Source organism: Amblyomma maculatum, chromosome 5 (assembly GCF_055883805.1).
Source record: "Amblyomma maculatum isolate TAMU_Amacu chromosome 5, ASM5588380v1, whole genome shotgun sequence".
Lineage (NCBI taxonomy): Eukaryota > Metazoa > Arthropoda > Arachnida > Ixodida > Ixodidae > Amblyomma > Amblyomma maculatum.
The window spans coordinates 147181617-147204874 of record NC_139348.1 but is presented as its reverse complement, the minus strand read 5'-3'; the positions used below and the strand labels follow the sequence as shown (position 1 = coordinate 147204874).

The 23258-nt window shown below is 43.0% G+C and overlaps 1 protein-coding gene across 1 annotated transcript; it reads right to left on the bottom strand.

The window, feature by feature from the left end:
- Window positions 1-829: 829 nt before the first annotated feature.
- LOC146189883 (dermonecrotic toxin StSicTox-betaIB1i-like) lies at window positions 830-22737 on the bottom strand. The gene is made up of 8 exons (XM_084605366.1): window positions 22681-22737; window positions 21561-21617; window positions 18809-19046; window positions 15626-15757; window positions 8898-8960; window positions 7826-7945; window positions 4906-5137; window positions 830-1040 (listed from the first exon to the last, which is right to left on the bottom strand). The coding sequence occupies exons 1-8, from the start codon at window positions 22735-22737 to the stop codon at window positions 830-832; spliced, it is 1110 nt and encodes a 369-aa protein (XP_084461492.1).
- Window positions 22738-23258: the final 521 nt, after the last annotated feature.

Here is a 23258-nt window from a genome sequence, read left to right as displayed (position 1 = left end):
ACCTATGGTCTTGTCAAGCTCTGCACGAGAAATGTTTTGCCCTAGCCTCTTTATTTCTTCAAAAAAGTAAAAAAAAAACATTTCTCGTTACTTAAGATCAGTTGTCGTTCACAGTACCATGCAGTGCGTGCGGGTGCCGTAGGTTACACCGTTAGTCCTCGTGTGCCGACCTACACCTACTCCACCGATTCGCCAATCGCTCACCCCCTCTCTCTTCGTCTCCATTCTGCCACTCTTCTCCACTCATCAGTAGTGATAAAAATATTTTCCTGTGTCCAACCTAACAACTTAAACTCTATAATGAAAGCAGCCTACGGCTCGCTCTTCGTCGTTTGCCTGCCTCCCCATGACCTCTCAATAGATGAGGATTCTGAGACCTAGTTTGGTGAGATGCCAACCGAATCCAGAGACTGGCTGAAGAAGGAGGGATTTTTCGAACAAGGGGATTCTGACGCTAACGCATTAAAACGTGTCATCGGTGCGGTGAATGCACGTCGCGCACATATTTGTGCAAAACAGAGGTGTTAAATACATATATGTGATTCACATTCGTTGAGAAATTACCCCCTTGGGCGGAATAAGATGGAGCATTGGCGTCTTTGGCAGGAATTGGGAAAAGAATTTATTTTGAGCAGTATTTGCCAGTTTGGAAAAAATTGGGAGGAGGATTCATTTTTAAGGTGCATTTGCCATCTTGAGAGGAAGAAATGGAAGAACTTCAGGACATTTCCTTTCCTTGTAGTTAAGTAAAAATAAAGTATAATAATAACTATTATTAATATTTCGCAATTGCTAATATTTTATTATACTGTAAAGGGTTCGCGAAGTTCTAATCGTTGACGCCTGGCACGACCTCGAGGAAGTCATCTCCCAGGCGGACTTCTTGCGTCGCCGGAATCTTAGGGAAAGGCGCCCAGCCATCGAACCTCATCCAGGGGTTGTCCTCGGGCGTCGCCAGACGCAATGAATTGGGAAAATACTCTCCCATTACAAATCTGAGAGTGCCAGGCTTGCTCGTGATGATGGCATCCACACCCCTCCTGCAGATCAACATATGCACACAAGATGAAACACGAAAACAGTGAGAAAAGCATAATGAAGAACTGAGTAAAACAGCGCTAGGCTCGATTCTTCAACGTTTACCAATCAAACCGTATTCGCCCTCTTCTAGAAAGGCATAAGGAGTCTGCCTTACAATCGAAAAGCTAAATACTGTTTCTTTGCGTGCATCCACTCGGTTTACCTTCTTCTGTTCAGCTGCAATAAAAACTTTCACAAATATGAGGCCTTTTTCCCACCTCACGTTGTTAGGTATTCAGCGCGTTCACGCAGTGTCAGCAGCCATGGTCGTTTACAATATATTATTCAAGAGAACAAGGTATTACTAGAGGCGTTTATAAAGTTCCCATTATTGGCAAGAAGGAACAAATATAAAACAATGAAACTTGGGCAGGAGTTTATGCAGATGGTCGGCCACGTCACTCTCCATTTCCGTGCCGGCGACCGCGCGCGCCTTTCGGTTTTTTTCACTGCGGGAAACTCTTAATTTCAACCATTTCGCTTGGGCATACCGCACAACGAACCAAAAGGTAACAATATGTGGCTACAAACACACAAGTGGGCCTCATTCTGGTCACTGACTCTCACAGTAGCATCCGCATGGGAAAAAGAGGGCTTGCTTATATATCCCCTAATCCAAAATTCTGAAAACACGTGCGGATCAATCGGTGACTCACAACCGCTAATACCCTCGGCACCGAACACTATCCCCCATTACCCTCAACACCTCCACATACAGGTAAAATTGTCACCTGACTGTTATCACGAATAAGACATTTCGTTACCTCAGAGTACACCTACCCGAATTAATAATTCATGCTACTGGATGGATATCACCGTCTCAACAGGTAGCAATGTTGGCGTTGAATCCAAATTCCAAAAATCTATTCGGTGTCATTGAATGCCAGGTAGCCGGAGGAGATCTCTCACGTCACGTTTTGAAATCCAAGCTGCTCCCTGTCGAAGGTCAGCCGGGATTTCGCGGTCATCCTCCCATCTGCGCTCCGCCGCGGGGGCGCAGCGGTTAAGGCACCCGACAACTGTATGCCAAAGTACCCGAGTTCAAACCCGACTGCCGGCGGTTGCGTTTAGATGAAAACGAAATGGTGTGGTGCCCGTGTGCAGTGCCATGTCAGTGCGCGTTAAAAAGCTTCAGGTGGTCGAAATTTCCGGAAACCTTACTACGTTGCCTCTCATAGAATGAGTCGTTTTGGGACATCATACTCTGCCAACCAAACCAAGCCAAAGCCTCTCATCTGCTTTACCGCTGGCGATCAATCCATATGCGAGGTATTTAAAATTAGGGCATCGCGCCTTGTTATCCAGATCAATATGAAATACACAGACACTCCAGCTGAACTCAGGGCTTTTCTTGCGTATTATTTACTGCAAGCAGCGCACCGCCAGCAACTGTATCGGTCGAGCCGGGCTCAGCTGACCACACGATGATCTGTTTAAATGTGCTGTTGAACACTCCAGTGCGTAAAAATCGCATGTTTTAATACATGTCAAAGATGACAACCCTAAAGACGACACGTATATCTTAGACATCTTAGAAGCAAAATTAAATCAGTTTGCAAATGCATCACACCGTGAAAGTGTAGAGGAATTGTGGCAACGCTTCAAGGGCTCACTAAGATATTGCATTGACAAAGTTGTTCCTACTCGCTCAAAGAAATCGAAGCAGCTTATTCCTCGGATCACTAGAGAGATCAGTCAATTAAAGCGCAAGCTAAAAAGGCTACGAAAAAAAAAATAGAGCGGCAGAACTTTCAAACACCAAACACTTGCTCAAAACAGCATTACTAGATTCGAAAAAAACGTACTTTAATACAACACTGGCTAACGTCCTCAACCGCTCACCGCAAAAGTTCTGGCGATATTTTTCAGCGAGCGAGGAAGAACGCAATCGAACAGGTAATGGAGGGGGATGATGAGGTGACTGATAAAAATGATATTGCAAATATGTTTAATGATTTCTTCCAGTCGGTTTTTAGTAGAGATACAAAAGACATTGAGAGTGAAAATACTACAATTTGCAGGTTGCCATACTCGATGCACGTCATTCGCATCAATAGGGAGGGCATTTGGTAGCAGCTGCTGCCTCTGGACCCATAAAAATCGTGCGGCCCTGATAAAATACCGACGGAATTCCTTAAACGGTATGCTGAGTGATTGTCCTATTACTTGCAAATTTTATTTGAAAAGTCAATGCGGGGTCATTCTTTGCCTAACGACTAGCGCAGTGCAATAGTAGTTCCGGTTTTTAAAGGCGGTAATAGACTTCTTGTAAATAACTATAGACCGGTTTCACTCACTTCCGTATGTTGCAAGGTTTTTGAACACATAATAGCTAACACATCCTTCATTTTTTGGAAACGAACGACCTTTTGTGTCCGTTCCAACATGGTTTTCGGACCGGCCTTTCGACGGTGACGAAGTTGATTGAAACAGTGAACGAATTTTGCAAGGTTATAGACGAACTTCAGCAGGCTTCGCGAAGGCTTTCGATAAGGTTCCGCATCATAAACTTCTTTTTAAACTGCGCAGATTAGGAATCAGTGAAAATATAGTACTATGGATTCAAGCGTATCTAGGTAACCGCTGTCAAGTTGTCAAGATAGAAAGCACAATATATCAGATAAGCGTGAAGTTCTGTCGGGGGTGCCACAGGGTTCAGTTTTAGGTCCGCTTTTACTTTTGTTACGTATAAGTGATATTTCTGCTATCATTGAATCGCCTGTCAAAATGAAACTTTTTGCCGATGACTGTTTAATTTACTCCCCTGTGGCTTCCCCGGAAGATCAAATGAATATAAATGGGTGTCTTCAGTCGTTAACCTCGTGGTGCCTGAAATGGGGCATGGAAATGAATTACCAAAAATCATCTTACATGCATTTAACAAGGAAGCAGAATGTTATGCCGTTTCAATATAATATCAGTGAAAATTCTTTAGTGGAGTAACGTGTTTTAGATACTTGGGAGCGACACTAACATATAATCTAGGTTGGCGCACCCATATTGAAAATATCTATTTAAAAGCCCATCAGAAGCCTTGTTTCCCGCGGAAGAAGTTGCCGAATGCGACTAGAGAAATTAAATTGATTGCGTGCAAGAAATTCGTGCGGCCAATCATAGAGTACGCACGTGCAGTGTGGAGTCCACATCAAAAGGTTTTAAATCAAAAACTGGAAACATTGCAAAGGATTCGGCACGTGTTATATGTTCTAAATACTGGCGCACTGACTCAGTCAAAGAATTGCTAAAACAGTGCCAGTTAGAATCACTAGAAATGAGAAGGAGAAAGCAGAAATTGATACTTTTTTGATAATGAATGATAAAGTAAAAGTTAATTAAGGAACACTATGTTACACATCCTCTGAAACGTTGCCCACGAAAAAATCACAGTAAGCTATTGCAAAGGTATTGTATATCGCTACTCCTTTTTTCCCGATGCAGTAGACATCTGGAACCAACTGCCAAGCGAAGTTGTGGACCAAAATGAAGTAGAAAAATTTGAGATAGGTGTTAACACGTTCTTGGGGCATTACAGCGCAAAACTATAATTCCAGGAACCTCTTCACTAACTTTGGCTGCATTTCGACTTTTTTCTAATTCTTTATAGAGCTTTATTTTCAATGTGAGGCATTTGAAATTCCCGAACGAGGGCATTTGGCTGTGGCGTCATAACCTTGTAGACCAATTTTTCCGAGCGAATATTTCTGAGAAACGATGCCGACTTCGACGGCTTTTCAATGGAGCGAGCTACATTCGCTTCGTGTATACAAACATTCGCGTTGAAGTGTGCTGCTCAGAAAAAAAAGATAGTGAGCTGGTAACACTCACTGCAGCGACCGTCTCATCTGTGCTGGCACATCAACGGTCCAATGGTAGACTTTGCGGTAAGGGCTGTCCACGCTTTCACGATCTTCCAGGATCGCCTGCAGCACGTTGGATGGAAAGTCTTTTCGCAAGCAGGTGGCAAGACCAGCTCCTTGCCAGTAATTCCCCCGCACACCTAGTTCGTTGTACATATTCTTGATCTTCCTTAAGTTTCTCTCGTCCCGGACATCATATCCTGCACCAGGCGACCGAACGAAGTAGATGCTGTGAGATGAAAGTTGCAACGCTGACAGCGTCCTCCGCAAAACACACGCGAGCGCCAAAAAGCGTACGTGTGCTGTTAGCACAACCCCGTTTTAACCAGGTTAAACAAAGACTGCAGAAATTGAAAACAGATTAATGGAAGGCTCTATAGTGTGTTAAGAGCTTGGGATTTGCTTCAATCTCTAGGGCGAGTGAGTGGCGCTTCTTACAGAGCATAATTTGAGCGACTACTTCAAACGCCCTCATAAAGTAGTTGCTGCCACCGTGTATGGACTAGCCAATCTGCGCGCATACCCACTGAGCCACCGCAGTGGTCTTGCCAGAAATTAGTGTTAAAGGACCATGAAACACTGTTTACTATTTACAGAAGACATACCGAAATAAGCAATATTCCAATAATTAGCTCTGTAAATTTAGCTAGCTTCAATAACGGGGAGAAATCAGCGATATAAATGACGATCCTCCTTTACCCCCCTTCCACCCCCCCCCCCCCCCCCCCCACTCAGGGCATGCCTCCATACAAAAAAAAATCAAAGCAAGCAGGTCACAATTAGGTCCAACCGTACCCCGTCCCAGCTGCAACGTTGAGGAGCAAGGACAGCAAATCTAGCTGACGGGAAGAGGCGATTACCACGCGTTCGCAGCGCCTCTTTCTGTGGACACCAAACGTGCGTTCCTTTCAAGATGGGCCTTCGCCGTTGGCAAGGAGCCGAGGAGAATTTATACAAATCTTCTGGAATTTCCTTTTTTGTGGCAGGATTTGTTTGTTTGAGAAGGCCTGCTGCCTTGGTCGCTGTTGCCCTTCGTCTCTGGCAGTGTAACATGTTTTACATACCACTAATACCACGCCAGTTCTGCTGACAACAGCGGCCAGTCGTATTTCTCTTTGATGCTGTGTAGGGTGTAGAGATCAGTCGATATTGTCGACCATAATCCCTGACTGCTCATTGGAGGGTCAAAGTCTAAAGTTAAAGCTCAGCTACTTTGGTCATCTGATAAGAGAGGAGTCGCTGGAGAAAGATTTGATGTTGGGAAAGGTTGAGGGTCGCCGGAGAAGGGGTAGGCAGTAAACGCGACGGTTAGATGGCATCCTCGAAGCGCTGCAGATGAAGTTATGTGATGTTAGGAAGATAGTGAGAGACCGGAAAGCGTGGCGTGACATGGTCCATAGGGTCACGAAGAGTCGGACATGACTGAGCGACTGAACTGAACTGAGGGTGTAGAGAAAAGGTTGCGGCGGATAGTATGTTTCGGCATGCTAGCGTCCCATCTTGGCCCCCGCTCGCAGACTACGTGATATTCCACTCAGAGAGCGCCATAATGCTTCGAGCGATGCGGCCACAGGAGTCCTTCAAATTGTCACGTAAGCCAAGCTCGTAGTGACCCATGCCAAGCTTGAGTGCTTGACTTGGCAGGTAGGTCTGAATTTGGATGTTGTCCAGATTACAGGTAGACACACTTGCGTGGTGAAGTGATTTTCCCTAGCCTTTAACTGCAAACTGCTAAAGCAATTGATTACTTTATTCTTTATTCAGAGACTGCCTGGTTTACATAAAAACCTTTACGCAGGGGATTATCACAAGAGAAACAAATATCTTTTATCATTGCACGCTTGCTTAAAATAAAACAATTTCACTCTGTTACAGTAGGGTGAGAGCGTGGTCTAGTTGTTTCATTATGCACATATGTCAGCGCATACTGTAGAAGACACGAGGAAACGCAAGCGCTGACGATACAGTTCACTGTCACACTGCTTCCCTCTGTCGAGGACAGGGGCTTACATACTGTGATTTTTTTTTTTTTTTGCAAGACTCTTGTTCGCGCTCCAAAACAACGGGTGAATAAGGTGCCCATAAAGCGCTAGGAACTAGGTGTTGATAAAACACGTAAGGGCCTGACTCGTACACTGAATCGGTAGTGCTATTCTGTTATTTCCAAAAATGTCGTTTCAACTTTTTCCATCGGGAAAAAGTAAAGTATGGTACCAGATCCTTAAGACGGGTGCTCTTTTTTTTTTTTTTACTATTTTACCCTTTATTTTTCTTAGTGAATTGGTAACCACTAATTGGTTATAAATAGGGGCAATGTGTTCGAAATAAGTAGGTATAACTTGAAGGAAATCTAGCGTGCTCTAAAAACAGAAGCGGTGAAGAGGAAATTAGGCATAGGCTAAAATACGATTATGCGCTACGAGACAAGGAAAGAAATGTCATCACGAATATGGAGGAGTTCTATACTGATCTATATAGTAGCCGAAGTGGCCAGGATAATGATGAGAATATAGAAAAAGAGACGTTCCGCCAGTGACAAAGGACGAGGCTAGGCAAGCTTTGGAAACTATGAAAATGGGGAAAGCAGGTGGGGAGCATCAGGTAACTACAGATTTGTTGAAGAACGGGGAGGGGGGGGGGAAGACATAATTATTTATGTAGCATACAATTCTCTTTTAACGGTAACTGCCATTTGGCGTTTTAGTATTTCATTCACGTTACGTGTAAAACAACCTTGAATGCACTTCGCACTGTCGTCACGAGTGACCTGGCCGTGTCACTCATGAGGAAAGCAAGGCTTTCGCATGAAGAAGCGTGCGTAGTTGGCGAAAGAACTCAACATGCCTTGGTTAGTATCAAAATATGCTAACGGTAACTAAAATTCTTACCAATGCGTTTGTACATGGTAGGCATTTCTCGGCTAATGGTGTGGTTCACGCCCTGGATTACATCCAGGTCGTCCGCGAGCTTCACCGAGACAAGGACATTTCTGGCAAGGGATCGGCTAGCTATAAAGGGGGACATAATAGACAAATGCAAAAGTGGTATACGTGGGTTAGAGATCTGTACACGCGGGAGCCACACAAAAATCAATTAATTCGACAAGCACAACTACACTCGAATTCACATGGTATGCCAGAACTGAGCGCACAAAAGCAAGCCTCGCTATTGTATTTAGTGAAACGTTTTGCGTGCAATAGAATATCTGGAAGTTAAAAATATTTTGACAAATTATTAACAATATATATTTTATTAATTGCTTGTCCAGCATTTTTTTTTTTATTTGCAATCGAACTAGCTCAAAAACTGTAAACTGTTTTAGTAATTTAATATATTAGATCTGGTGTATCTGCAATATGCTTGGAGAAGCGGGCTGATTTTTTTGCACCGACTTCAGACGAGCGTGGTATATATGAGGCATACCGCCGTTGACAATAACGACGAATGCCTGCTAGCGTTGGAATTCCTAAACCACTTAGTGCTTTGATATGGTTTCCAAATCACAAACGTTTTAATGCATGCGACATAGGAAAGCAGGGAACACGCAAAGACAATCAAACGTTTCTCAAATTTCTTTTTTACTTCTTTTGTCAAAACATATTTTCGACGGCTCTCGTATATCTTGCTTTGACATAGCATCTCTACTTCCGCACTGCCATGCTAAATCACTAGTTTTGTGCAGTGGAACATCATTTCGTTTTCTTTTGTTTCTAATTATTACTAGGCGACCTTCAATACCCCCATTCACTTACAATTTTAGGTTTTGTACTCTGTGGTTAAGTAATGCTAAGACATTGTTCGTTAAGCAAAACTTCTTTGCAAATAATGCGAAAATGTGCGAATAAGGCAAATAATGTGCGAATAAGCTGGTTGAGGGCGATTGGATTAATCCAACGATTACGCCATCTTCTTCCATTACACATCAAGATGCATCTATATCCTTCTATTGTCCATAGTCACCTAGTCGACAACCGTTTAGTTTGGGGCACGTGTAATAAGACATGACCCAGAAGAAATGTTTCCCTGCAAAAGAGAGCCTTGAGTATGAAAATAAGTTTGATTGTTATGATGTATCACCTTTTTTCCTATGTTTTCAATATTAATCAGCTCACTGAGTATACAAGAAAATAAAAGAAAAGAATTTCAATCCTTTTCTGTAAACTGAAATAATGCGCATAACCTGTGTGCAGCTTCTTTTATCCCCTCAGCCTCGCGCAAACTAGAGCATCCAAACAAGTGATCATCAGATAGCAACAAATATTCTAAATTAATTGCTCTTACAGAAGCAAGTGTTACTCTTCAACACTTGAAAATTAAAGTTGGTTGGTTGGTTGGTTTGTGGGGTTTAACGTCCCAAAGCGACTCAGGCTATGAGAGACGCCGTAGTGGAGGACTCCGGAAATTTCGACCACCAGTGGTTTTTAACATGCACTGACATCGCACAGCACACGGGCACCTTGCTTTTCGCCTGTTCCACCTTTTAAATGCCTATGTGTTACATATTTCATCGATCCTATACTTTTCCTTTATCTTATAGTTGAGCCCAGTTTGTCCAGAGTTTTGACAGTGACCGTAATGTACTGCAGTGACATTTGTCTTTTTCTGTATGAATATGTGTATACATGTAGGAGTATATATATACTCTTTCTTCTATTTTGCCACATGAGTGTTGATGCGGTTTTGATTTTTGTTTTGATAACTTCTCCTTATTGGCAATGATAGATGTAACTTGTCATTTTATATTTCGCCGCATGACCTGTATTTAAGCCTTATTTATGGTCAAGCACTGCTGTACTGCTAATATCATTCATTTTTGCTGCTTGCTTCTCTTCTGATGAGTAATGCTAGGACTAGGCCTCGTCAGGAGACATCAGTCTCCTTAAGACTCTTCCTGCGTGCACCACCTAATATTGCTCAAAATAAATATAATGGTGATGATAGTTAATGGAACAACAGTTTAAAATAGGCAGAGAAGCGTTGGAAGTGGTAGGCGAATATGTCTACTTAGGACAGGTAGTGACCGCAGACCGGGACCACGAAAGGAAATTAACTAGGAGAATGAGATTGGGATGGAGCGCAGTTGGAAGGTACCCAAACATAATGACTAGCAGCTTACTGGTGTCACTCAAGAGGAAAGCGTATAACAATTGCATCCTACCAGTACTTACCTTTGGGGCGGATACGTGGAGGTTAACGAAATGGGTTCTACTTATGTTGAGGACAACGCAGAAGGTCTTTGAACGGAAACTGGTAGGTGTGACGTCGAGAAACAGGAAGCGTCCAGCGGGCTAAGAAAAGGTAGTTGCTGATATTTCAGTGAAAATAAAGAAAAAGAAATGTGCATGGGCAGGGCATGTTGTTCGAAGAGAGGGTAACTGATGGTCGCTAAAAGTAACTAATTGGATTCCAAGAGAAGGTAAGTGTAACTTGGTGGTGGCAGAAAATTAGATGGGCGGATGAGATTAAGAAGTTAAAATGGATGCAGCTAGCACAGGACCGGGTTAATTGGAGGAAAATGGAACAAGCCTTCAGCCAGCAGTGGGTATAGCCCGGCTGATGATGATGACGGGCCGTGCTGCTGAATGGTACATCTTTTCGTGAAGTACAAAGATTCCAATGTGTTCGACTGCGCATGCATTGCGTAATGCTTGTGTTATTGGATGGCGTCTCTCAGCTCACGCACAGCAAGGACAGGGAGCGCACCACTCGGGCTTAGTGTTCCTCTAAATGCTACTCTGGGGGGGAGGGCTATAATGTTTATTTTGTGCTGAGAAGAGAACTTAGGGTCTATCGCGGCACAAGCCCTGATCGCCTACATGGGACTACTAAGGCACTGTTAACTTATGGCCTGTTCCGGTGGTGGCGGTGCACGTAGCATAGTTTCTACAATGTTCATACATGTACTCTACTCTGCGTCTACTATTGTTGTGATGTAATCGTCTACACCGGGTAGCTGGCAGAGATGAATTAAAGCATTTGCTACATGCCTATAAATATGTTGTGAATGAATATATGCAGATATCTAAAGCAAGTGTACTTACATAACGTTGTTCAGCGCTAAGCCTATATTAAGAAATACGTAAGGTCTTTTCTTTGCACGCAACTGAACTAAAAGGTAGTCTGATTCAGTCCTCTGTGCTTTTCGCAGTATAATTTTTTTTTCCAGTTTTTTGAAGGTATTGTAGCCTTTATAAACAGCAATAAGTATCCGATAGTCCTTTTGATGCGGCCTCAGACTTCCACTCCGTTTTTCTAGCTTTAACCAACGCGCTTATATCAAAGAATCTGCAAATAACTAGTGCATGCCAAGTTGGGCGGAAATTTTAGTGCAAGTAAAGCGTTCATTATGACCAGCATAAGAACTATCGCAACAGTTGAACAGGGTTCAATGTTACAAATATTATCAAATATACTGGATGTTTCAACGATCTGTTAAAGAAACCTGCACGCATGATGCAGTCGAATTTAAAAAGAAATGTGTTCAAGAAGGAGGTCTTCCCCGGAACGCATTAAAGAGACTAGAGAATTTTTAGAGTAAAAAGACGAGTTATCATCAGCTTAATAAATAACGTCTAATTTAATAGTTTTGCTGGTTAGCGCCAATGGGAGATTTGAAATCATGAACTATATATTGTTCATGTTTTCGCAAAATATCCAAAGTGAGCACACTGCAGCGCATTACCATACATGTACTGCGGGGCGAAGCAAGTGTTAAATATATAATCTATATACAATAAACATTGGCCGTCTTACAGTGTAATTGGCCTGCACAGAACGAACGGCGCATGCCTCCATGCTTTTCAAAGAGTGTCTTGAATAATTTCAAACTCCATGGATAATCATTCTAAAGCTCGATATGAACTTCTCTATGGCTTCATGGACTGTCAGTAGGGCTTCTTCTTGTCTGAAGACTAATGCGTGTTTAATAATGCAGAATGTTGGCTGTATTTGGTGCTGTTCATATATTAGGTGCGTGAGCAGTGCCTGTATATATGTCACGTGACCGAGATTGTTGCTGTTGCGGCAGCCGATTGGAAATGAGGATAACTTTCCCGATCTGTCTATCTCTATAAACACTATTAATCCCATTACGGAATACATAGGGAGTAGCGTGTCCTCTATCATACTCCCTTGTAGGGGCGAGATATTCCATCCAAGCCACCAGTAGATTTTTACCACTAACTATAAGAAACATGCTATAGGAAACTATAAGAAAGAACAGAAGCACGTTCCCTTCTCACATAAACCTTCATTAAAAATCTTCATAATTGCTAGAAATACGCATATTATCGAATGAGAATTGGCTTCCATATGTCTAGTGAGGAAAATCTGTCCTTGGACTCGGGAAGAATTTGCCCTGACTTTAATAGGACCTGTGCTAGAGGACACGTTACTCCTTTTGTACTGCCGTGTAGGATTGTTTGTGTGTTAGCGGGGCGGATCGTCCGCACTGAGGGAAAATACCTGTCATCACCACGGCGGATGCGTTTCGATGGAGTCGAAACGAAGTGGCGTGCGTGGGCTGTGTGATGTCACAGTGCACGTTAAAGATCCCCAGGGAGTCTAAATTAATCTGCAGCCCTCCACTACGGCTTCCCTTTCTCTCTTTACCCTTTCACTCCCACCTTCATCCCTTCCCTTACGGCGCGGTACAGGTGTCCACAGAGCAAGTGTGACAAATACTGCGGCTTTCCGTTCCTGTGAAACAATTATTATTATTATTATTATTATTATTATTATTATTATTATTATTATTATTATTATTATTATTATTATTATTATTATTATTTTATATTATTATTATTATTATTATTATTATTATTATTATTATTATTATTATTATTATTATTATTATTATTATTATTATTATTATTATTATTATTATTATTATTATTATTATTATTATTAGAGGCAGGCGCAGTGGCGTCCTGAAGCGAGCGACCAAAGCGAAGAGCTCAAAAACCGCCATGAAAGCGAGTGTTGTGTCAACTGATTACTTTAGCGAGATCGGTGATAATTGTGTAACATATAGTGATGTAACGTATTTTTGTCTAAAATAGCGATATATGTGTAATTTCAGATGTGTGAAAGCATTGGCAGTCGTTAGCACAATATCATTTGAAAATTTTTCAGCTCGAAGTAAGCAGGTTAGAAATGAAGAAAAAAGGATTTAATTGGCGAACCGTAAAACGCATTAACGGAAATCAAATTTCGCACAACTTTCGTGCAGTTGTATGTAGCAACAGAAAAAAGCCCGTAATGACAAAGTAGTATTGAAAAGTGATTCTGTGTAGCGATTCACTTCTCTTTATTGTTTCCGGCATGCATATATTTTGTGTTTTGTGTGCCATTTTAAAGGTGTTAGCAGTGTGTTGTATTATTACCTCCCCCATTATGTAATATGTTCTAAAGTGTGCCATTAGGGGCAATTGTACTAGCTAACTAACAACTAACTAACTAAATACTTATATAATTAACTAAATATAATATTCATTATCATCATCGTCAGCCTGATTATACCCACTGCAGGGCGAAGACTTCTCCCATATTTCTCCCCTTAACCCGGCTCTGTGCTAGCTGCATCCACTTGACCCCTGCGAACTTCTTAATCTCATCCGCCCACCTACCTTTCTGCCGCCCCCTGCTGCGCTTTCCTTCTCTTGGAATCCAGTTTGTTACCCTCAGCGACCATCGGTTATCCTCTCTTCGCACTACATGTCCTGCCCATGTCCATTTCTTCTTCTTAATTTCTACTAGAATGTCAGTAACTTGAGTTATTTCACTGACCCACTCTGCACGCTTTCTACCTCTTAATGTTACCCCTACCATTTTTCGTTCAATAGACCTCTGGGTTGTCCTCAACTTAAGTAGAACTCTCTTGGTTAGCCTCCACGTTTCAGCCCCATAGGTGAGTACAGGCAAGATGCAACTGCTGTATACTTTCCTCTTGAGCGATACCGGTAACCTGCTAGTCATAATCTTCGAGTGCTTGCCAAATGCGCTCCATCCCAATCTTATTCTTCTTGTTATTTCCTTTTCGTGGTCCGGATCTGCGGTTACTACCTGTCCTAAGTAGACATATTCGCCTACTACGTCCAGTATTTCGCTACCTAATGTAAACTGCTGTTCCTTCCCGAGGCTTGTGAACATTACCTTAGTCTTCTGCATACTGATTTTCAAGCCTACCTTTCTACTTTTTCTGTCTAGGTCATCAATCATTATTTGCAGTTCATCCCCCGAGTTGCTTAGCAAGGCAATGTCATCAGCAAATCGCAGATTACTGAGGTATTCTCCATCTACCCTTATCCCTAACTGCTTCCATTCCAAGTCTCTGAATATTTCCTCTAAACAAGCTGTGAATAGTACTGGGGAGATTGTGTCTCCTTGCCTAACACCTTTCTTTATGGGAATTTTTTACTTTCTTAATGCAGAACTATGGTTGCTGTGCAGCCACTATATATATCTTCCAGCACTTTCACGTACGGCTCGTCTACCCCCTGATTCCGCAATGCCTGCATCACCGCCGAGGTTTCAACTGAGTCAAATGCTTTTTCGTAAGCAATGAATGCTATGTATAAGGGCTGGTTATATTCCGGGCCTTTTTCTATCACCTGATCGATGGTATGGATATGATCGATAGTAGAGTACCGTTTCCGCAACCCTGCTTGATCCTTTTCTTGATTGCAGTCTAATGTTGTCCTGATTCTGTTAGCGATTACCTTAGTAAATACCTTATACGTAACAGACAGTAAGCTGATTGGTCTGTAAGTTTTAAGGTCCTTAGAGTCCCCTTTCTTGTGAATGAGGATAATGCTTGCATTCTTCCATGGTTCCGGTACCGTCGATGACACCAGGCACTGCGTATACAGGGTGGCCAGTTTTTCTAGCACGATATCCCCCCCGTCCTTCAGCAAATCTGTAGTTATCTGATCCTCTCCATCTGATTTCCCCCTTTTCATAGTTTCTAGTGCTTTCTGGTCCTCGTCCTTCGACATTGGTGGAACGTCTGACTCTTTTTCCCTACCGCCAATCTCATTACGGTCCTGACTAGTTTGGCTACTGTAGTGATCTCTATAGAACTCCTCGGCTACTTTGACTATCTTTTCCATATTAGTGATGACGTTTCCCGCCATCGTTCAGAGCGTAGTTCTGGAGCGAAACAGAACGGAAGATTGCAGAAGAGGAGAGCCGAGACAGCTTCTATATCAGCTTGGTACTGATATTTGGTGAAAATTTTTAAAGCTCTCAAAACTTATGTAACCCTATATGTGTAATTAAGACACGAACGGCCGGCTTAATGGCAGAAGCTTATTGCCTAGCCCTTTCCGTCCACCACTTACACTCACTCAGAAGGTTGCAGTAAACAGTGCCTTCAAAACCTTTGGTCAAAGCCCTACCTTCAAAGGCTCTTGTCGCCTTACTGTAATCAGCAGATGTCAATTTTTCTACCGCGACCAGGCTTCAAATTTTACAATGGATAAAAATATACAGCCGCGGGTATTTTTCCCAACACCAATTAGTGTTTACTCAGCCACTATTCTCTTTCTTTCATGCAGTTCAATCGTCGAAAAAAATAATAATAAAAGCACTCAACGTGCTTTTAATGGCTGGTTTCTCGAGGAGTGTAGAATATATGGATGGCAAATAAATTGAATTGAATTGAATTGAATATATGCTGCAGCTCTCACCTCCATGCCAGAGGTGCTTGACAATTTTCTCCGCAATATCGACGCCCGCCTGGTATTTCTCTTGGTATCCTACCGGTTCAAGCTTGAGATGCAAGACAACGAGGGACAAATTGCTGGCGTATCTGTTATTTTCTGAAACACAGAGAATGCAGGTAAAGCATTGTTATCGAGGACATACAGTGGCTATCCAATTTTCAATGCTATCGCGTTAAAGGGCCCCTTACCCAGAAAATACTGTATCACTGCTGTCAGGGAAAAAAACGAACACGGGCGTCGCGCTGGAAGGTGGTAGTTGGCGGCTGGAAGGGTCGGGTACAGGTTTGTGAGCCAACTTTGCCATTTTTGGCTCAGTCCTCCAACGCAACACTACAGACGGCATATGAAATTGCCGTGACGATGTCAGAAGGCACACCGGACTCGCAAAACCACCTCCAAACGACATGATTTTACAACATGCGGGAGCACACGATCCCTCAGTCTAAACATAAAGTTCGAACTCCTAGGGGCACGTCGACCATGATAGGATTGCAACGTTGGCCTCACAGTCATGCTACTAGGAACTACCATCGAAGAGGTTAAATTAACGAGTGTAGTGGGCATTCAGTATAGCCCGACCTTCCAGGGGACGACACCATACGTGTCCCGTCTGTGTGCACAGCCCAAGTAACACGCATGATCGTCCGTGTTACCATCAGATGTAGTCGGATGCGGGAAGAAAAAAAGAAATCCTCTAAAACCTAGCACGCACTGACCATCAGCCGAGTAAGCAATCAGTCCCACACAAATCACTCAACAAGCAACCAATAGGCCAAATCGATGTCCTGCTTAAAAAAGACTAAAAGGCCACACTTGGGCTTCCTAGGAGCGCGGCCAATTCCAGGCTGATGGTACTCAGCTTAGAGAAGGCTTATTTTGAGCGAGTGATGTCCAACTATTCACTCAGAAATTAAGGTTACTGCATACTGCTCTCGAGTGTGTCTTGTCAGTTGACTGGGATTCGCAGATAGCGCGAGTCCTGCTGAATGACATTTATATCGGGAGAGCATCACACGGCATCCATGTTAGCGCCAGCACTTTGTGATGTGGACCCCACTCTATAGCGAAAATAGCACCAAACCTGAAGAAATATTGTAAGCAAGCCCTAGCTTCAGAAATAATGCCGTATACATACACGCGGCCACCTACACAAACAGGAGTGATGCAGTAATCACCATGGTTAAATCCGCTCTACATAGACAGGTCCGTGCATCGCTCCGGAGATCCCCGGTAACGAGCGGTGAAAAGTGTGCGGGAGCTTCAACTGCCACTAAAAGCAACAGAACCGTGCGGCTTCTAACGATCATTACCGACTCCCAAGTATCCTGCCGTTATTACTCCAGTGGCAGAATCCCGCATGCTGCAGCACTATTCTGCACCAAGGCAGGCACAGTGAGAAAGTATGTTGCAACAGCTAGCCAGAGTCGAACAGGCGTAACCGCCATTCTCATAGTCGAACAAATTGTGTGATGCTACACTTCTCGCCTGCTAATGTAATCAGCTTTCGCTGATTAGTACACTAAGCCTAACGGTCATAATAATTTTAATGCTAAATATGTTATTGAAAAATGAGAGTATATTTTTGAAATGTACCATTACTTTGCATCGAGAGGGAAATCGTGTTCGAAATGAAAGACTTTAAACGACTAGCTTAGCAGTTTCTCTCATCCATTAGACACCTGTTGGCACGAATGTAAGGCAGTTATCATCGTTCATCAGTGTCCTTTCATTCGACCCTTTTTTCTGTTCTTTGTGACAACAGTGCACTTCCGAAAAACCGAAAAAGAAAGAAGTGTATTTCCTTCTGTGGAGCTCTTCAAAGAAAAACAAACAAACAAACTTAATGAAGGTTGTATTTCGCGCCCCCAGAAATCATGCATGCCTTTGCCAGAAGGTGGCACATTAGGTACGAAGTTTAGCAAAGAAAACTCGGCAGCATAATTTTTATCAGCTAGCTCGCTCGTTTACCTCTTATCGAATGTTGTGAGCTAGCTCGCATGTTTATCTTCGTCATTCGAGGCTATCTCAAAAGCCAGCACTACAGCGACAAGCGTGCTCTGATGTTCCCCGCTCAAAGCTTGCTGCGGTATGGTTTCCTACCAACTGAAAAATTTCCTGCCAAGTACCATGGTCCCCACCTGTTTTTGTGCACTTTTAAAGCCGGCCAACGCGTGAAATAAGTCGAAGCTGAGTGAATTGCACTCCTGAAAGATTATTGTACAAGTAGATCTTTTGTCGCGTTGTTACTGAAGCAGATTGCGTATCTGGCTCATACGCTTTACTAGCGCTTCTTCTAAGGCGCATGTGTTATATGGTGTAATATAAACAATTCTTCCTTTCTGGAATAAGTATTCCAGTAATATGCGCTGTGGGGCTAGTTGGTTCATACTCAGATAGGCGCACAAAAAGACGACACAAAAAGACAAGGGAGACAGGACGGAGCGCAAGGGAGACAGGATGCGCTCCGTCCTGTCTCCCTTGTCTTTTTGTGTCGTCTTTTTGTGCGCATAAAACCTATCTGAGAATAAGTATTCGTTGGAAGTTAGCGCTGATGTGTCTTCTTTCTCCGTCCTCTTGGTGGGCTATATTTTGTTATTTTCCATCATCTCTGCGAAGGGTCTTTCAAGTTTGCCAGCCAACAGGAAGAGTGATGGAGCCTATGACTGAACAATGACCGACATTGACCTCTTTTAGTGTCTTCACACTAAAACAACCATCTGAGCGAATTCGCACCAGTCAGGTTCGAATCCAAGTAATCGGGTTCAGTAGGAGAGTGTCTTAACCTCTGATCCACCTCGGCTGGTGCACTCCTTCGAATCATAATCAGGTGTAAGCAGGGTTAAGCCTCAGCCATTTGACGCGGCGGCTCACAGATGGCGCCAAAAGTAAGGTCAGGGACGTGCCCTCCGCGATCAAGTGCACTGCTGCACCTGACCTAGCTGACCACGAAGGCCAAGAGGAAAGCTGCGCCATTTGAAGTACCGGCTACCACATCACGCCACATGTAGATGACAAGCAGCAGCGCTCCAGTTCCACAGCTACAGAGAATTTGTGCCAGCCTGCTCTAGCACGTACTACATTTTAACTCTAGTTAAATTTTCCTGCGCTTAAGTTGCGCGCATTGTAAATATTCATTACAGTGCTCACCATGTATGGTAGTTTCCCTAATGTACTCGAAGAGATCGGTGAGCTTTGTTCGGCTTTCGCAATGTTCCCACAAGCAGTTGCAGTATTCAGTGCCGTAGTGCGCATCGGTGGCGGTGCCGTTTTCAAGGTATTCCACGTCGATCTGAATAGCATTCGCACCTACGCTCATGAAATAGTCCATCTTCTCAATCGTGTTCACCATGTGGCCAATGTTGTACACAGGCCTTTTCTCGTACGCCTGCGTTTCAAATAAACGAAGTTGTATAGGATTCCAATAAAATCGCATGCCAAAATTAAAAAATAAGTTAAATGTTACAGCTGATGCATGCTTTAAAATGTAAGGACATGCTGTCAGCGTGCGCGAAAAAAAAAAAGTAGCTTCGGATAATTTCTCGCCGCAATAATAGAGGCAATATCATGAGAATGGCGGGAAATATTTAGAAACCGCTTTTTCCACAGGCAAGTACACACCAATGATAAATCCAGATATCGCCAAATTTGCCTCTCGAGATTATTTTTTGCTTGATTCCAAATGAAGTACGATCTAAACTGAATTAATTTGTGCAGATTATTACAGAGAATTTCTTTTGATGGCAAGCATAAATGCATACGTAACTATCACCTAAATCATTGCGATGCTTGGTACTCAAATTTTGTAAGTAGCCCCTCCAAGGTGGCGCACTGGTTACGGCGCTCGACTACTGTGCCGAAGGATGCGCTATCGAATCCAGGCCTCGGCGGCAGCTTTTCGTTGGAGGTGAAAAATAAGGCGACCGAGTTCTGTGTGATGTCAGTGCACGTGAAAGAACCCCAGGTGATCGAAATTTCCGGAACCATCCACTACGGCGTCTATCATAGTCTGAGTAGCATTGAGACGTTAAATTCCAAAAACCAAATCAAATGTCAGTAAACAAATATCCAAGCGCCCTTTAGTTGCATTCGTCTCAAGTGCTGTCGCAGGGGTCTGCGAAAAATAGATCAACCTTAGCTCCAAGCGAGTTATAGCCAGTAAGTAAACGTTTTTATGGCGCTGACTATTCAAAACTGTCGTCAAAATCTGGCTTCACACTGTACTGGAAACGCCACTGTATAAGAGCTTCCTCCCATCCTCTTTCTGGCCAGCTCCTTGGAAGCGCGACGCTTCAGTCGCAATGTTGCGGTTTTCTTTATTTCGTTGTTCTTACAGCTTTCGAGCACTGCTGTTGTGTAACGTAGACGTCGTTTGCGCAGTTAGAAGTTTGTAGTGTTTCTTCGCTCCACTTCACAATCGAAGCAGGTGCCATACTGTTTGAACATGAGCCTTCGTCTATATGTTCGAAGTGAACATTCCATACCGTCCTGGTAGCAGATTGCAGCCGTTATCAGTCGCTTACGTCGGAACAACAGCACATCGACGATGTCACACCGACTACCTCAGCTTTGTGAAAGCCCTTGAACCAGGCTTTCTTGCTCGTCTGTGGGTTTCTGCATGCATATTCGTTCTCGTTGCAGAAGCTGCAGGATAAGACCAAGGCTCCCGCCGTCTGATTTAGCAAACATATCTGGTTTACGTCATCGTGCCTGCTTCAGATCCTAGGAACGCCCTAAAAACCGCCTACGTTCCCCCTCAAGCGAACTCTATGTTGCCTCTCGATAAACTGACTTTGCTCTAGTTTTAACTAAGTGAAGCATTTATGCAGTGCATGAGTTAAATTACGCAGAAAATGACGTAGGATTTACTGACATAACATTTGGCATGGTGGCGCGTGCAGCGATTATACTCGATATACTTTTGAATGTCATGTACCAGCTAGTCCAACAATCTATTATTGTGCAACATGCCACAGAATATTTACTGAGTTTGGAAGGACTCCAATTTCACATTCGATGTCGCCAATTGCGCTTGTCGTTCGGACATTTCGAAACGAGGGTTCACACTTAACGTTGCCGTTTTCTAACTTCGTGGCACGAGATCCTTCAGCGAAGCTAAAAATAAGAGTTCGATGCCTCGCTATAAGCAACGCTCTTTGCATTGCGCTGTATCACATAAATGATGCTCATCATCCTCTGATATTCACCTGCAGAGACTGCACACTACACCGGCGGAGAGTCTGTGTTGGGTTAAGCAGCATAGACAGCGCGACGTACAAGGACGAAGTCTGTGAACACGCGCACAGCGCTATGTACTTATAGCCTTTGTTTTTCCTGCTATTTAATCCAACATAAGTAACCAGCTAGCCCGTAACTCTCCACTTATAACGCATTTGTAAAAAGGTCAGAGCACAGAGGTACTACTTTTGTGCCGCACCTGGAGGCTCATAATACTTTTCTAGCGGTACAAATCTTTTCAAGGTAAGCCATTTTTCGTCCTAACCTATCCTACAGGACAGATTTCAAAGAAAGCTAAAGCAGCGCCACCGCGTGACCTAGCCTGTACATGGGAGGTGATGTTGACATTGCTGCCTTTTTTTTACGGCTACGCCACTAGAGCTGCAGGCGTATGCCTCTACGTCGAATAGCAGTAGAAGATTAGAAGATAGCAATAATCAGAAAAAGGTTAGCCACAAACAAATGCAAGATGCGATTGTCTTATGATTATAGGTATGTTTGGGCCATGAAGAGAAATCATGCACTTTCCATCAGAGGAAAACTATTTTCCCAAAGCACGTTATCGCTAACAACTCAGTTAACCAGGACATGACGACGAGGCACGTATTCCTTAAGATGAGTGCGACGAAGGGTAATGGGCGAAGCGAATGACCTTTATACTCACCTGGCTGAATTCCTTGTTTTGTAGCTGTACAAGTGATAAGAAAACCTCGCCGGTTGTCTGAAAAAAAAAGCAGCAGAGGGCCACTTGTTTATCAAGCGGGTAATATAATATTCAAGCCTCATTGAACAGAATTGTATTGTTTGAATATGATTATTTATTCAATAACTGCTATGCATGCACACCTGCTGTTAGGACCAAGGGTACGTGCAAGAAATGGTTTGAATGAAGGCGAACAAGAATGTTCACAGTTTGACTCTTCGAGGTATAAATATTGCTCGATGTTGTAATATCAGCATTGTGGGAATATAGCCGAGTCTTAACAACTCCTAAGCTTCTTAACTGTTTTTTTTCAGTTAACTTTAAACTTTTCAAGTTAATTTTTTTAGGCTACCAAAGTAAGCAACTGAGAAATCTATATTCATTTCGGTGCTGTGGTTCAAAACAATTTGTATTCCTTAGTGCGTTTCAAACATTAAACGTATTTCTCGCGCATGCTACCACGTTCACCACATCACTCTGACGCTCATGTAGTTCAATCGTCTAGGAGGAAAAATGCAAGAAAAAACCTACAACCGTCCCAAAGGTAGAGCAGCAGATATAGTCATTGGCATAGTAGGATATTGCAGTGTACTAGAAATTGCTTCTGCAAGGAGCTTTTTGTTCCAAAAATGACCTAAAATTGTTTTCCGTACAATGTTCAGATATTAACTGCGTTCCGTTTATTATTCGGTTCCTACCTGTAATATTTCTGAATTATTCTTATGGAAAGAGTGTTATATTTAAAATAATTTTGATGGACACCTGACTGAGTGAAAAGCAAGAAAAAATTGAATTCGCAATTTTATAGATTCGACGCACTGCGACGTTGTATGAGCTGACGCAATACCATAAATAAGCTTTGTTCTTGCGCATCTCATTGACGCTCATTGTCACTGCCTGTGACCTAGAGGTGCCAACTGAAAAGTGTACGTCAAGAACATTTCACTCGAATATATTTTTATGCGCGAAAATAATAATGTCCGTGATATCTTATTATGCAACACGAAACTAAGCTTATCAGAGGTACAGTCCTAGCATCAAGGGATGGGTGATTTCGTACAGACAAATGTATTTGGCTTACGAGCAGCAGAGTCAAATTTTCCTTTGGAGTCAATGGTTTCTGCGTCCACTCAGCCATGAGTGCTTGTTTTCGCTGCTCTTACGAGTAACACGTCTGGAAATTGGAAATTGTCACGCATAACAACTCGCAGGTGGTCAAAATTTTGGCAGATATTTTCATCTAAACAAGAGAAATTGCTTTCAAGCAGACGAGTATGGTTTAATGCGCGCTTTATTCTTATGCACGTACGTCCACACTCTGTGGTTAACGTGATAAAGTGTAGAGGATCAATGCATTACAACTTACCCCCCCCCCCCCTATACTGTGTAGCAAATGCTGCTGACGGCTCCCGTCCGTACGAGAGTATAGCGCAATTCATTGCTTCCATCCACTGCTAGCGCCCAATGCCCAACTCAACTTTTCCACATTGTCCCTCACCCTTTAATCTCTTACTTCTATCTTTCAATTTCTGTTTTTAGACCAGCACGCATATCGGCGGTACAACTGTTTCGTACCCTGTACGCCGAAGGACCGCACGAAAACGCAACAATTTCATCTATTACTCGTGGCATAACAAGTTCATTTCTGTTTTTTGATCT